The sequence below is a fragment of the Cydia strobilella genome, chromosome 25 (genome assembly GCF_947568885.1).
Source record: "Cydia strobilella chromosome 25, ilCydStro3.1, whole genome shotgun sequence".
Classification (NCBI taxonomy): Eukaryota; Metazoa; Arthropoda; class Insecta; order Lepidoptera; family Tortricidae; genus Cydia; species Cydia strobilella.
Window position 1 is genome coordinate 4,831,586 of NC_086065.1, and position 15,193 is coordinate 4,846,778.

At 40.0% G+C, this 15,193-nt stretch overlaps 2 protein-coding genes across 2 annotated transcripts in view; both read right to left on the minus strand.

The window, feature by feature from the left end:
* Nucleotides 1–1,557: 1,557 nt before the first annotated feature.
* The window catches only part of LOC134752890 (histone H3-like), a 115,691-nt gene continuing 102,055 nt past the window's right edge, over nt 1,558–15,193 (minus strand). The window contains exon 2 of the mRNA XM_063688666.1: nt 1,558–2,262. Within this exon, the coding sequence (XP_063544736.1) occupies nt 1,811–2,221 (411 nt within the window). The 5' untranslated portion in view covers nt 2,222–2,262 and the 3' untranslated portion in view covers nt 1,558–1,810. The remainder of the gene's footprint in view (nt 2,263–15,193) is intronic.
* On the minus strand, nt 10,867–11,306 carry LOC134752954 (histone H4). Its single transcript, XM_063688734.1, has one exon. It carries the CDS (start codon nt 11,261–11,263, stop codon nt 10,952–10,954), a length of 312 nt encoding a protein of 103 aa, XP_063544804.1. The 5' UTR covers nt 11,264–11,306; the 3' UTR covers nt 10,867–10,951.

Here is a 15,193-nt window from a genome sequence, read left to right on the forward strand (position 1 = left end):
ATTGAGAAGCGTTTAAATGTGGAGAGAATTCGAGTGAAGAATAATATATGAATAATTTTAAGTAATAATCAATTTAATTTAATTTTGCCTGATAAATTAGTAACGAAAAATGTCCTTTTCAGGACAGAACATCTTCATTGTTTCTATAACACGATCGTTAATCGAAATGTTCCGTCAAGAAACGCAAATACTGGTGCATTCCAGTATTTCCAGTTGCAATTTTTATGAGAACTGCACATAATTGCACAGTAAAGGTAATGTAAGAAAAAGTAACAACGCCAATTTTCAATAGGGATGATGACATATGTTGAATTTTATAACAAAATCTAGTAACATAGATAGCAAATGAGCCATTTATCACAATAATGTACATATTAAAATAATATATGGAAATAATACAAAAATACAGGAGTTGAGTTTCAAAATTTAAGTAATTTTTTAACTTCCAAAAAGGAAAAAATAAAGGGTACCATTCGAATCATTCGATTCCTTACATTTTATCCTAAAAAAATTTGTATCGCAACTACCTATACATAAACGCAATATTTCACCGACAAAAACGCAATTTTCTTGTTTTGTCCATACATTCAAGACGGGCTTTCAGTGATCTTGACGTCACGTTCACTTTGTTAGGAGCGTTTCGCGCGGAAGTACGACTGTCGGACTTTGACTGCCATTTCTGACTTTTGTATTGCTTTAATGCATGGGTCCCATATAGACATTTGATCCTAAAAATAAACCTGATCGATTGATACCATTAATGAAAATTTGTCATCTAGCCTATTGGACGGTCGTACTTTCATAAAAATGCGACTATATAGATCTCCCTTGTCGGTTACCGTACCCTTGGTAAAATTTGTAAATGCAACATGTGACTATATGTATGTCAAAAATGGTTTTATTACGGAAATAGCCTTAAAAAATATATACCTACGTTCTACATTATATGTACAAAAAAAAACAATGTTTAACTTTTTGAGTTAGATATTTTACTCGGAAAACAACGTAATCAGTGGACGTAAAAGAATGTCACATCACATATGCGTTTGCTTGGCTTCGTTAATTGTTATCCGAGGTTTAGACTAGCAAGAACTTGCATGCAATTTACGTTACATTGCCGACTACTGAGGTAAAATGCATTCAAAAGTTTGATCAGATACCGTAATGTAATGAAAATTGCATGCAAATTCTTGCTAGTCTAAACCTCGCTTTATACGTCGATTCGGCGAGCGCTGTGCGGAGTGTGCGCCGTCGTAAAATCGGTTGCGTACGTCAGTGTTACCGGACAGTGATCATGTAGGTATCGCGCATGAGCTCAATTTCTTAAATTATAGGTATATTTGGTCTGCTAATAAACAATTTAGAAAGAATAAAGGATGACTCACGTTAGACCGGGCCGTGACGAGGCCGGAGCTTCCGGCGCTTCGTTTTCTATGGAAAGCATCACGTGATCACCTGTCATGTCATAGAAAAGTAAGCGCCGGCCCGGTCACGGCCCGGTCTAACGTGAGTCATCCTTAAGTTGATCGATTGATTGACGCTAGAGAAACAACGAAATTTTGCAGCCCTGAAAAGGGCTTTGTCAGAGATTCACTTCTTACTTAAATATTTATTAACCATATGGTTAACCACATTAAATGAAAATAAATGATTTACTTTACTTTACAAGGAATTATTTATAAAAGCTATGAATCCGGCCTTCGCCACTGGAGGGCTTCGTCACTTTTTCTTTAATATATGACATCTATTGCGGTTTTTAATTAAAGCTATGAAATATTAGTTTATATTTACATTAGCAGCTATTTGATCTTCACGCACGTTCTCCCCTAACCCTCCTCGCTAGCTGGATATCTTTCGGCATAATCGTGACGCGCTTAGCGTGGATAGCGCACAAATTCGTGTCTTCGAACAGTGCTACTAGATACGCTTCACTCGCTTCTTGTAGAGCCGCCACGGCCGAACTCTGGAACCTCAAGTCAGTTTTAAAATCTTGAGCGATCTCACGAACGAGTCGTTGGAAAGGCAGCTTTCTAACAAGGAGTTCTGTGCTCTTCTGGTATCTTCTTATTTCTCGAAGTGCGACCGTGCCCGGCCTGTATCTGTGGGGTTTCTTCACTCCGCCGGTTGCCGGGGCGCTCTTCCGTGCTGCTTTTGTGGCCAACTGCTTTCGCGGGGCCTTTCCTCCTGTGGATTTCCGCGCTGTTTGTTTCGTACGAGCCATTTTGTTAAAAGATTTGAAACTTAACCTAACTTCACTATAGTGTCTGTATAATATTATAATGTACTGTCTTGCTTTGTGCGAAGATTCTAGTAAGTGTGTCGTTTATATAGCCTCGTCCCCACTATTGTGGCAGATTTTTATTGTAAATGAGGGTAGATTAATTTTCTGAAAATTGAACTACCCGCGCTGGAACACACTAATGCTTAGCCGTTAATGTACCGTTACTTTATTTAAATCGCAATGTTGAATTTGAAAGGTAAATAGGTAGGTATTGATGCTAAACTGTATACCTAGCTACCTTTAGATTTAGGTTTATGAACATTAGTAAAAACCTTCACCAATCCACTAAACGATACAAAGGGTCAGCTTAGAACGAAATAAACTATTTGCGTATCTGGTAAGTAAAGAAGTTTTATTTAATGTTTGGTAGTAAGAAAATTAGGTACAGTCGCCATCAGATATATCGGAGCGGCCAAGGTGCTCACAAACATCTGAGCACGCCTCTATTGTAAAGGCGTTAGAGTGCGTGTTCAGATATTTTTGAGCACCTCGGCCGCTCCGATGTATCTGATGGCGACTGTACCTATGCCTCAATGCCCATTTATACGTTATATTCTAACGTATAAATGGGTAACATTTTCTAACGGTTAGAAAAACCGGACAAGTGCGAGTCGGACTCGCCCACCGAGGGTTCCGTACTTTTTAGTATTTGTTGTTATACCGGCAACTGAAATACAACAACTGTGAAAATTTCAACTGTCTAGCTGTCACGGTTCAAGAGATACAGCGGTGACAGACAGACAGACGGACAGTGGAGTCTTAGTAATAGGGTCACGTATTACTTTATACCCTTTGGGTACGGAACCCTAAAAAGTACCATTTCGTAATAAATAAGCATAGATTGAAACGCCCTAAGATATGCAGAAGATAGAGAGAAGTTCCGGTAAATGGCAAAGAAGACCAGTGGGCAGGTATTACTTGTTTTATTTTATATACATATGTAATGTATCTAGGTTGATATTTGCTACACTACTGCATTGGACAACTGTTATGAATCTTGTGTTATGGGTACTTCGACATCGATATATATAAATACTTAAATACAAAGAAAACACCCATAACTCAGGAATAAATATTTGTGCTCATCACACAAATAAATGCCCTTACCGGGATTCGAACGGGATAATAACATAATAAATATAAAATAACAATATGTGAAGCATGAACCCTGACAGGGTTTCTTTGTATATATATATATGAATACTTAAATACAAAGAAAGCACCCATAACTCAGGAATAAATATCTGTGCTCAATAAATCACACAAATAAATATTATGCCCTTACCGGTCGAACCCAGGACCATCGGCTTCACAGGCAGGGTCAGTACCCACTATTAGGCCAGACCGTTCGTCAAAATCACGCACGTCTCTGGTGAAAACGCAGAATACTATAATATTTTATACTCCAGCGGGCTGAGCACGGTAGCATTTTTATCGCCTGTCACCATGCCTGTCACGTTCTAACAAGTATGTAAGTGCGAAAGTGACAGGCATAGTGACAGGTGATAAAAATGCAATCATGCTGACACCGCAGGCATCAACATAAAATATTATAGTATTTCGCCGTGGTAGACGCCCTTTATCAGCTCCGACTGGACTTCATTGGAATATTTTTGATGCACCACCACTGATGGCGGGTTCTTCTTAATATTTTGAGGTAGTGAATAGGTAATTGAAGTTTGTGCGAAACACGAAAAACTGCGGCCCTGAAAAGGGCCTTGTCTTGTCTTATCAAACTACAATTATTTTGTTACATTCCGATGTTGATATTGTTTTTAACCCAACTTAACCTAACCTAACTACAAGCTTCTAAATCGCTGTCTTGTTTTGTGCAAGCTGGGTTTAGTCGACTCGCCTTTTATAAGACTAGAGGGAAAGGTTTTTGTCAGTTTGAGGGTAGATTAGATTAACAAATGTAAAATACCCGCCCCGCTTAATATTTCAAACGCTTAGTAACCGTTAAAGTACCGTTATTAAGTTGTTTATTTTATTTAAAAATAATGTGCGTAAGTCATACGAAACGGCTACGATTTTCAAAAATATTACCTATCTTAACATACATATCTTTGGCAACAATAGTGTACCTATGTACGGTATAGTTTACTGTATATGTACTTATTTTACGCTTAAAGAATTTGGCTTTTCTATCTGTCTTTCGGGAAAAGTGGCGTGCTTCTTGTTTCGGAGGCCAAGACCCTCTGGGTCGCCGAGCCACATTAGTAACCTAGTTAGTTACGAGTGCCGTTAGATATAGTTGGTCAAGCAAATCTTGTCAGTAGAAAAAGGCGGCACATTTAAAAAAAGTAGGCGGGAAGGGTTATTTTCCCATAGATAATTTGAATTTTGCGCTTTTTTCTACTGACAAGATATGCTTGACCAACTACCTATAATTAAGTCTTTTTAAATGATAATTTTATGGTTAAATGGTTATGATGATGATGCTCCACGCTCTGGTCGCCCAATCGAAGTCACTACTGAAGTTGTTTTTAAAGAAGTCCATAATATCGTCATGAATACTTAAATACAAAGAAAGCACCCATAACTCAGGAATAAATATCTGTACTCAATAAATCACACAAATAAATATTATGCCCTTACCGGTCGAACCCAGGACCATCGGCTTCACAGGCAGGGTCACTACCCAGTTACCTACTAGGCCAGACCGGTCGTCAAAATCGAGCACGTCTATGGTGGGAACGCAGAATACTATAATATTTTATACTCCAGGCATCAACATAAAATATTATAGTATTTCGCCGTGGTAGACGCCCTTTATCAGCTCCGACTGGACTTCATTGGAATATTTTTGATGCACCACCACTGATGGCAGGTTCTTCTTAATATTTTGAGGTAGTGAATAGGTAATTGAAGTTTGTGCGAAACACGAAAAACTGCGGCCCTGAAAAGGGCCTTGTCTTGTCTTATCAAACTACAATTATTTCGTTACATTCCGATGATGATATTGTTTTTAACCCAACTTAACCTAACCTAACTTAACCTAACTACAAGCTTCTAAATCGCTGTCTTGTTTTGTGCAAGCTGGGTTTAGTCGACTCGCCTTTTATAAGACTAGCGGGAAAGGTTTTTGTCAGTTTGAGGGTAGATTAGATTAACAAATGTAAAATACCCGCCCCGCTTAATATTTCAAACGCTTAGTAACCGTTAAAGTACCGTTATTAAGTTGTTTATTTTATTTAAAAATAATGTGCGTAAGTCATACGAAACGGCTACGATTTTCAAAAATATTACCTATCTAAACATACATATCTTTGGCAACAATAGTGTACCTATGTACGGTATAGTTTACTGTATATGTACTTATTTTACACTTAAAGAATTTGGCTTTTCTATCTGTCTTTCGGGAAAAGTGGCGTGCTTCTTGTTTCGGAGGCCAAGACCCTCTGGGTCGCCGAGCCACATTAGTAACCTAGTTAGTTACGAGTGCCGTTAGATATAGTTGGTCAAGCAAATCTTGTCAGTAGAAAAAGGCGGCACATTTAAAAAAAGTAGGCGGGAAGGGTTATTTTCCCATAGATAATTTGAATTTTGCGCTTTTTTCTACTGACAAGATATGCTTGACCAACTACCTATAATTAAGTCTTTTTAAATGATAATTTTATGGTTAAATGGTTATGATGATGATGCTCCACGCTCTGGTCGCCCAATCGAAGTCACTACTGAAGTTGTTTTTAAAGAAGTCCATAATATCGTCATGAATACTTAAATACAAAGAAAGCACCCATAACTCAGGAATAAATATCTGTACTCAATAAATCACACAAATAAATATTATGCCCTTACCGGTCGAACCCAGGACCATCGGCTTCACAGGCAGGGTCACTACCCAGTTACCTACTAGGCCAGACCGGTCGTCAAAATCGAGCACGTCTATGGTGGGAACGCAGAATACTATAATATTTTATACTCCAGGCATCAACATAAAATATTATAGTATTTCGCCGTGGTAGACGCCCTTTATCAGCTCCGACTGGACTTCATTGGAATATTTTTGATGCACCACCACTGATGGCAGGTTCTTCTTAATATTTTGAGGTAGTGAATAGGTAATTGAAGTTTGTGCGAAACACGAAAAACTGCGGCCCTGAAAAGGGCCTTGTCTTGTCTTATCAAACTACAATTATTTCGTTACATTCCGATGATGATATTGTTTTTAACCCAACTTAACCTAACCTAACTTAACCTAACTACAAGCTTCTAAATCGCTGTCTTGTTTTGTGCAAGCTGGGTTTAGTCGACTCGCCTTTTATAAGACTAGCGGGAAAGGTTTTTGTCAGTTTGAGGGTAGATTAGATTAACAAATGTAAAATACCCGCCCCGCTTAATATTTCAAACGCTTAGTAACCGTTAAAGTACCGTTATTAAGTTGTTTATTTTATTTAAAAATAATGTGCGTAAGTCATACGAAACGGCTACGATTTTCAAAAATATTACCTATCTAAACATACATATCTTTGGCAACAATAGTGTACCTATGTACGGTATAGTTTACTGTATATGTACTTATTTTACACTTAAAGAATTTGGCTTTTCTATCTGTCTTTCGGGAAAAGTGGCGTGCTTCTTGTTTCGGAGGCCAAGACCCTCTGGGTCGCCGAGCCACATTAGTAACCTAGTTAGTTACGAGTGCCGTTAGATATAGTTGGTCAAGCAAATCTTGTCAGTAGAAAAAGGCGGCACATTTAAAAAAAGTAGGCGGGAAGGGTTATTTTCCCATAGATAATTTGAATTTTGCGCTTTTTTCTACTGACAAGATATGCTTGACCAACTACCTATAATTAAGTCTTTTTAAATGATAATTTTATGGTTAAATGGTTATGATGATGATGCTCCACGCTCTGGTCGCCCAATCGAATTCACTACTGAAGTTGTTTTTAAAGAAGTCCATAATATCGTCATGAATACTTAAATACAAAGAAAGCACCCATAACTCAGGAATAAATATCTGTACTCAATAAATCACACAAATAAATATTATGCCCTTACCGGTCGAACCCAGGACCATCGGCTTCACAGGCAGGGTCACTACCCAGTTACCTACTAGGCCAGACCGGTCGTCAAAATCGAGCACGTCTATGGTGGGAACGCAGAATACTATAATATTTTATACTCCAGGCATCAACATAAAATATTATAGTATTTCGCCGTGGTAGACGCCCTTTATCAGCTCCGACTGGACTTCATTGGAATATTTTTGATGCACCACCACTGATGGCGGGTTCTTCTTAATATTTTGAGGTAGTGAATAGGTAATTGAAGTTTGTGCGAAACACGAAAAACTGCGGCCCTGAAAAGGGCCTTGTCTTGTCTTATCAAACTACAATTATTTCGTTACATTCCGATGATGATATTGTTTTTAACCCAACTTAACCTAACCTAACTTAACCTAACTACAAGCTTCTAAATCGCTGTCTTGTTTTGTGCAAGCTGGGTTTAGTCGACTCGCCTTTTATAAGACTAGCGGGAAAGGTTTTTGTCAGTTTGAGGGTAGATTAGATTAACAAATGTAAAAATACCCGCCCCGCTTGATATTTCAAACGCTTAGTAACCGTTGAAGTACCGTTATTAAGTTGTTTATTTAATTTAAAAATTGTACCATCAACCGAAATTTGCGTACAGACGAAACTGCTACGATTTTCAAAAATATTACCTATCTGAACATACATATCTTTGGCAACAATAGTGTACCTATGTATGGTATAGTTTACTATGTATGTACTTATTTTACACTTAAATAATTTGGCTTTTCTATCTGTCTTTCGGGAAGTGGCGTGCTCTTGACCCTCTGGGTCGCCGAGCCACATTAGTTACCTAGTTAGTTACGAGGGCCGTTAGAATATAGTACATTTCGATGCTAGTGCGGAAAGTATGTCATTACCTGACGAGTACCGAGATATAAATAAGAAAAACAACAAGTAAGGAATTCGAAACTTTTATACATGGAGACTGTATAAAGGAGCCAAATCTCTATGTATGAAAAGTGTCCATCAAAAAACAGTAATTAGGCGGCGCCACCATACACCGAAATACTACCAAAAACAACCTACGTAATTTGGTCGGGTTATTTATTGCCTTATATGGTTCATGTTATACTCATGTCCCAGAGCCTAACTAGCGCCACCGGAGAGATTAGGAACTATTATTTAAAGCTTAACGCGGTCACTTTTACAACAATTCTGCCATAAGAGATTGCGATCCTTTCTATACCATCCATACTTTTATATTATTCATTCTGTGACATCATTGACATTGACATTATGAAGAGGTGTTTCTTTAGCTGGGTGTTATTATTATTGAACCCACTTCAATGATTTTTTTTAAATGCATGTTCTTTACAAGACAGAAGCAATTGTAAATATAAAACACTGTACTATTACCCAAATATCGTTAATTACGATTATTTGTGTATCGTACATTTATAAAAACAATATTGAAACCTATTGAATATTGTTGCCTTTGGAAACTTAAAGCAGAAAGAAAAAACGCCTCTTCTTTGGCAGGCGTTCCGTTCCATTCAGACAACTTATTAAGAACGGTTATTCAATATTCAATATAACAGTAGGTTTTTATGTTGATTACAACGTTTAAAGGAAACTAATATTAACACTCATCAATAAGTAGTCATGAATTGGAACAAGAATAAATTTAAAAAAATTGGAAAAGTAAAAAGCACTAGTTCGCGAAAACCAACTTTCCGCACGCTAAACAGCTACGTAAAGTAGCACTTTTTGAGCAACTGTATTAAAAAGTTTGTTTTTTTTTGAACTGTTTATAAAACCTTTTTTCGGTAAATGGCATTAACACTGGCTGACACAATCTTTCAAACGAAAAATTTCGAAAATTCAGCAAAAAAAACAACAAATTGTCACTTTAACCATTGCTTAGCTTGTGATCGCCTATACATTTTTAACAACTATGGAAAAATCTGAATTTCGTGCCGTTATTCAACTTTTTTTTTATGAAGGGTTGCAGTAGTACTGCCACAATAAAAACTGAAATTGATTCTGTTCACGGCACTAACGCACCAACTATTTATTATTATTATTTTCTACAAGATTTCTCTTTCTCAGCCTAAGCAGCGGTGTCAGCATGGTTGCATTTTTATCACCTGTCACTATGCCTGTCACTTTCGCACTTACATACTTTTTAGAACGTGACAAGCATGGTGACAGGCAATAAAAATGTTACCGTGCTAAGCCCGCTGGTAATTAATATTATCTACGGGCCGGAGCTAAGTAGATGATACGCGTGAGTCGCGTGACACTTAATATTATTATATACTTTATTTATCAAGCAACATGGCTCATAAAAGCTGTGAAACATAAAAATGTTAATTAAAAATTAAGAATAAAATAAAAATTAATAAAAATTAAAATACAATTACGAAAAGTCCATTGACCTATGACATGTTCGGCCATGTTTCCCATGTCAGAAAATATAATTAAGATTTAGAAAAATATTATTATTACTATTAATATTACTTAAAATATTATTATTTATAACTGGCTAAATGATTTTATGGTTAAATGGTTATGATGATGATGCTCAGTAGCGTAGCTAGGCTTGGGCAAATGGGGCCTTTGCCCACGGCCTCGCACTTAGGGGGGCCTCGCAAAGCCAACCTTTTCATTACCTAGGGAAAACACATTGAAAAGGGCCTCGCCGATGTGGTTTTCGCCCGCGGCTAAATTGGGTCACGCTACGCCACTAATGATGCTCCACGCTCTGGTCGCCCAATCGAAGTCACTACTGAGGATGTTGTTGAAGAAGTCCATAATATCGTACTCGACGACCGCCGAATAAAGGTGCGTGAAATAGCTGAGAAGATAGGCATCTCCACTGAGAGAGTATACAAAATCATGCACAATGATTTGGCACCAAAATTATCCCCCACGAAAGTCCTCTTTCATCAAGTATCAAGACAATGCCCCAGTGTACACCTCAACTATTGCAATGGCAAAAATTCATGAATAGGCTAGATGACAAATTTTTAATAATTTCTTTATAAAAATAAAAGAGAACAAGCGTATTGAAAGAAATGAAATACCTATGCGAATAGGAACGAAGGAATGACAATAGGTACCTATTGGCATATAGAGACGAAGAGTTTCGTTATCGTAGCGCAAGCGATTGTCAACTTGGCTAGGCACCCTTTGCACACCGGATGCTTGTGCGTAGACGTGCACGGGCGTGTTGTAATATAATGAGTGCACACCGCTTGTGCGTGCGCGCGCACTTCTAAGCACACGCAGCCGGTGTGCTCTGGAGTTCAATGTTAGCTTCTGTTCCGCACACTCGCTCCAAGTACTTGGCATTCTCACTTGTACGGGAAAAACAAATTCTCGTACACGTGAGAATTGTGTACTGGACACTTAGCACGCGTGTGCGGAGCCGAAGCCAACAACATGCCCTTTCGATTTCGACAGTTTTATGAAAAGTAGGCACCGAGCGATACCACATTTATGTCATTCTTACTGAAAGTGTTATTAGCTCCACGAGTACTGTGGTAACCTGTAAAAAGGATAGACAGAATGGTTTCGATTGAAGTCTGTGCGAAACACGAATAATTGCGGCCCTGAAAAGGGCCTTGTCAGATAGCATTCACATTACCAAAGCATAATCAACTCAATAAATAATTTATCACATTCGAGTCTATCCACCGAAACCGTACAACGTCCTGCCTTGTCTCTTTAGCGCGTAGACGACGTCCATTGCAGTGACCGTTTTCCTCTTAGCGTGTTCAGTGTACGTCACGGCATCTCTGATGACGTTTTCTAGAAACACCTTCAGCACGCCGCGAGTTTCTTCGTAAATGAGGCCGGAAATTCTCTTAACGCCGCCACGGCGTGCAAGTCTTCTAATGGCAGGCTTGGTGATCCCCTGGATGTTATCGCGGAGAACCTTTCTGTGGCGTTTGGCGCCTCCTTTCCCGAGCCCCTTGCCTCCTTTGCCACGGCCAGTCATTGCGAGATGTTTACAGTTCAGCAGTTGATATGAGACTGCGCTCGCCGCGGAGCGCTGCGTATTTATAGGCGCGGTCGAGTGATTATTTTTATTTAGGAGTGTAGATGTGGTTAGCCGTTTTGGAGGTACCCTCAGAATATTTAAACGGAAGAATACGGGGCTATTTTCTATTGGCTACTTGGTAACTAACGTAAACCAATAGAACATCCGATAAAATTAATTTTGCTGTTATTTAGGGTCGGTTGCACCAAACTGTTTGTAAAAACTGCAAAATTTTATTGTATGGAAAGTTTCATAGGAAACCGCCGCGGCGCGCCGGGTGACGTTGATCAGTCTGTCAAGTGCGGATGGTGGAACTGGCACTTAATCTGTAGCCGCCCTAAATTCAATTTGACCCTCATTAAGTAATTGGAAATTTCAAATAATGGAAGTGTGAACCACTATACTCGGACTGCCATAGAGAATAAATTTAATATCAGTTTATTATCAATGCTTGGCAACGCCCATTGTGACATTCTCGGCGTTGCAAGCGCAAATACACTACGGCAGCTGTTTTAACCCTTAAATGCATTATTTTTAGGGTTCCGTACCCAAAGGGTAAAAACGGGACCCTATTACTAAAACTCCGCTGTCCGTCCGTCTGTCACCAGGCTGTATCTCATGAACCGTGATAGCTAGACAGCTGAAATTTTTACAGATAATGTAGTTCTGTTGCTGCTATAGCAACAAATACTAAAAACAAAATAAAATAAATATTTAACGGGGGCTCCCATACAACAAACTTTATTTTTTTGCCATTTTTAGGGTTCCATACCCAAAGGGTAAAAACAGGACCCTATTACCAAAGAGGATATAATAAGATAGAGCGGTACAGTCATAGTAAATTTTGTAATCACAGTAAATTCACTGCCATCTATCGACATACTTTAAAACTAAAAATGAAGTTTTATAAAAATACGTTCAAATGTATTTAAATATGGATAAATGATTTTTTTATTTGCATTATATTTTTTCATATGATTTTGACCCATGTTCTTTCACTGATATGCGTTAAGAGCCCGTAGTCGATTTGAAAACGCGCGAAGATACGACTTTTACACAGTAACCGAACGCCGGCCGCTGCTTGAAACAACGCGACCGCCTAAACAATATTGATACTTTCGCAACATTATGCGTCACTTTATAACTTTAATTAGGTTAAAATAAAACTTTCGGTATATTTGATATAATCGTTTATTACTCTTAACAATTTACCTATGTATTCATATAATACATACAAATTATATAGCATGATGATAATGAAAAAAAAAAATAAGGCAATATCTTATATATATATAATCATCTTACTCGCGTTATCCCAGCCTTTTTGCCACGGCTCATGGAAGTCTGCTGGGGTCCGCTTGGCAACTAATCCCAAGAATTGGCGTAGGCACTAGTTTTTACGAAAGCGACTGCGATCCGACTTTCCAACGTTCCAACCCAGAGGGGAAACTAGCCTTTTGTTGAAATTTGGTATACAGATAGTTTGAATCCCGGGGAAGGACATAGAATACTTTTTATTCAAGAACTCACCCTTTAAGGGGGTGGAAATTTGTATGGAGAATCAATAAACGCTGAACCGATTAAGATGAAATGAGGTATGGACATAGTTTGAGTCCTGGGGAAGGACATAGGATAGGTTTTACCCCAGAAACGGGGGGGGGGGGGGGTAATGGAAATTTGTATGGGATCCAATAAAACCGATTTGGATGGAATTTGATATTATGGAGATAGTCTTAATCGTTGGGAAGGGTGATAATAATTTTTATTTCCAAAGTCATCCTCTTCTCTTCTCCACTCTTCTAACACACGCTCAACGTGTGGTTGGTTGTACGATGAATACTGCTCAAGACCTGGAACACCTGGAGTGCTTCTGGGTGCAAAGGGTCAGGGGTAACACTCGCTCAACGTGCCGCTGGTAGAGTATGATGGGGAAAACTCAAGACCTGGAACACCTGAAGTGCTGCTGGGTGCAAAGGGTCAGGGGTAACACTCGCTCAACATGCCGCTGGTAGTGTGTAGTGTACGATGGATACAGCTCAAGACTTGGAACACCTGGAATGCTTCTGGGTGCAAAGAGTCAGGGGTAACACTCGCTCAACGTGCTGCTGGTAGTGTATGATAGGGAAAGCTCCAGACCTGGAACACCTGGAGTGCTGCTGGGTACAAAGGGTCAGGGGTAACGGGTAACACTCGCTCAACGTGGCGCTGGTAGTGTATGATGGGGAAAGCTCCAGATCTGAAACACCTGGAGTGCTGCTGAGTGCAAAGGGTCAAGGGCAAAGGGTGGGTAACACTCGCTCAACGTGTTGTGGGTAGTGTATGACGGAGACAGCTCAAAACCTGGAACACCTGGAGTGCTGCTGGACGCATCGGATCAGGGGTAAAACTCTTTTAATCTGAAGTTGGTAGAGTATGCTGTAGGCAGGTTAAGTTCTTCAAGACCTGGAACACCTGGAGGGCTGCCAGATGAAGCAGGCACCTGACCAGAGCTACCACACGTTTAACATGCAGTAGGTACTGGGGGTTAAAAGAGGGTGGAAGTTCTGATAACAATAAATGAACCTGAGTTCCACTAAGTACAGCCAGGGTTCATCATCAGCTCTATCTTGGGTACTGCTCTCCTAACTGCTCATCAAGACGTGTCGGAAGACCAAAACAGCGTGTGCCTATGTTGCACCAAACCTGCGTTCCACTAGGTACAGCCAGGGTTCAGCATCAGCTCCATCTTGGGTACTGCTCTCCTAATTGCTCATCAAGACGTGTCGAATAACCAAAACAGCGTGTGCCTATGTTGCACGAAACCTGATTTCCACTAGGTACAGCCAGGGTTCAGCATCAGCTCCATCTTGGGTACTGCTCTCCTAATTGCTCATCAAGACGTGTCGGAAGACCAAAACAGCGTGTGCCTATGTTGCACCAAACCTGCGTTCCACTAGGTACAGCCAGGGTTCAGCATCAGCTCCATCTTGGGTACTGCTCTCCTAATTGCTCATCAAGACGTGTCGAATAACCAAAACAGCGTGTGCCTATGTTGCACGAAACCTGATTTCCACTAGGTACAGCCAGGGTTCAGAATCAGCTCCATCTTGGGTACTGCTCTCCTAATTGCTCATCAAGACGTGTCGGAAGACCAAAACAGCGTGTGCCTATGTTGCACCAAACCTGCGTTCCACTAGGTACAGCCAGGGTTCAGCATCAGCTCCATCTTGGGTACTGCTCTCCTAATTGCTCATCAAGATGTGTCGAATAACCAAAACAGCGTGTGCCTATGTTGCACGAAACCTGATTTCCACTAGGTACAGCCAGGGTTCAGCATCAGCTCCATCTTGGGTACTGCTCTCCTAATTGCTCATCAATACGTGTCGGAAGACCAAAACAGCGTGTGCCTATGTTGCACCAAACCTGCGTTCCACTAGGTACAGCCAGGGTTCAGCATCAGCTCCATCTTGGGTACTGCTCTCCTAATTGCTCATCAATACGTGTCGGAAGACCAAAACAGCGTGTGCCTATGTTGCACCAAACCTGCGTTCCACTAGGTACAGCCAGGGTTCAGCATCAGCTCCATCTTGGGTACTGCTCTCCTAATTGCTCATCAAGACGTGTCGAATAACCAAAACAGCGTGTGCCTATGTTGCACGAAACCTGATTTCCACTAGGTACAGCCAGGGTTCAGCATCAGCTCCATCTTGGGTACTGCTCTCCTAATTGCTCATCAAGACGTGTCGGAATACCAAAACAGCGTGTGCCTATGTTGCACCAAACCTGCGTTCCATTAGGTACAGCCAGGGTTCAGCATCAGCTCTATCTTGGGTACTGCTCTCCCAAGTGCTCATCAAGACGTGTCGGAAGACCAAAACAGCGTGTGCCTATGTTGCACGAAACCTGATT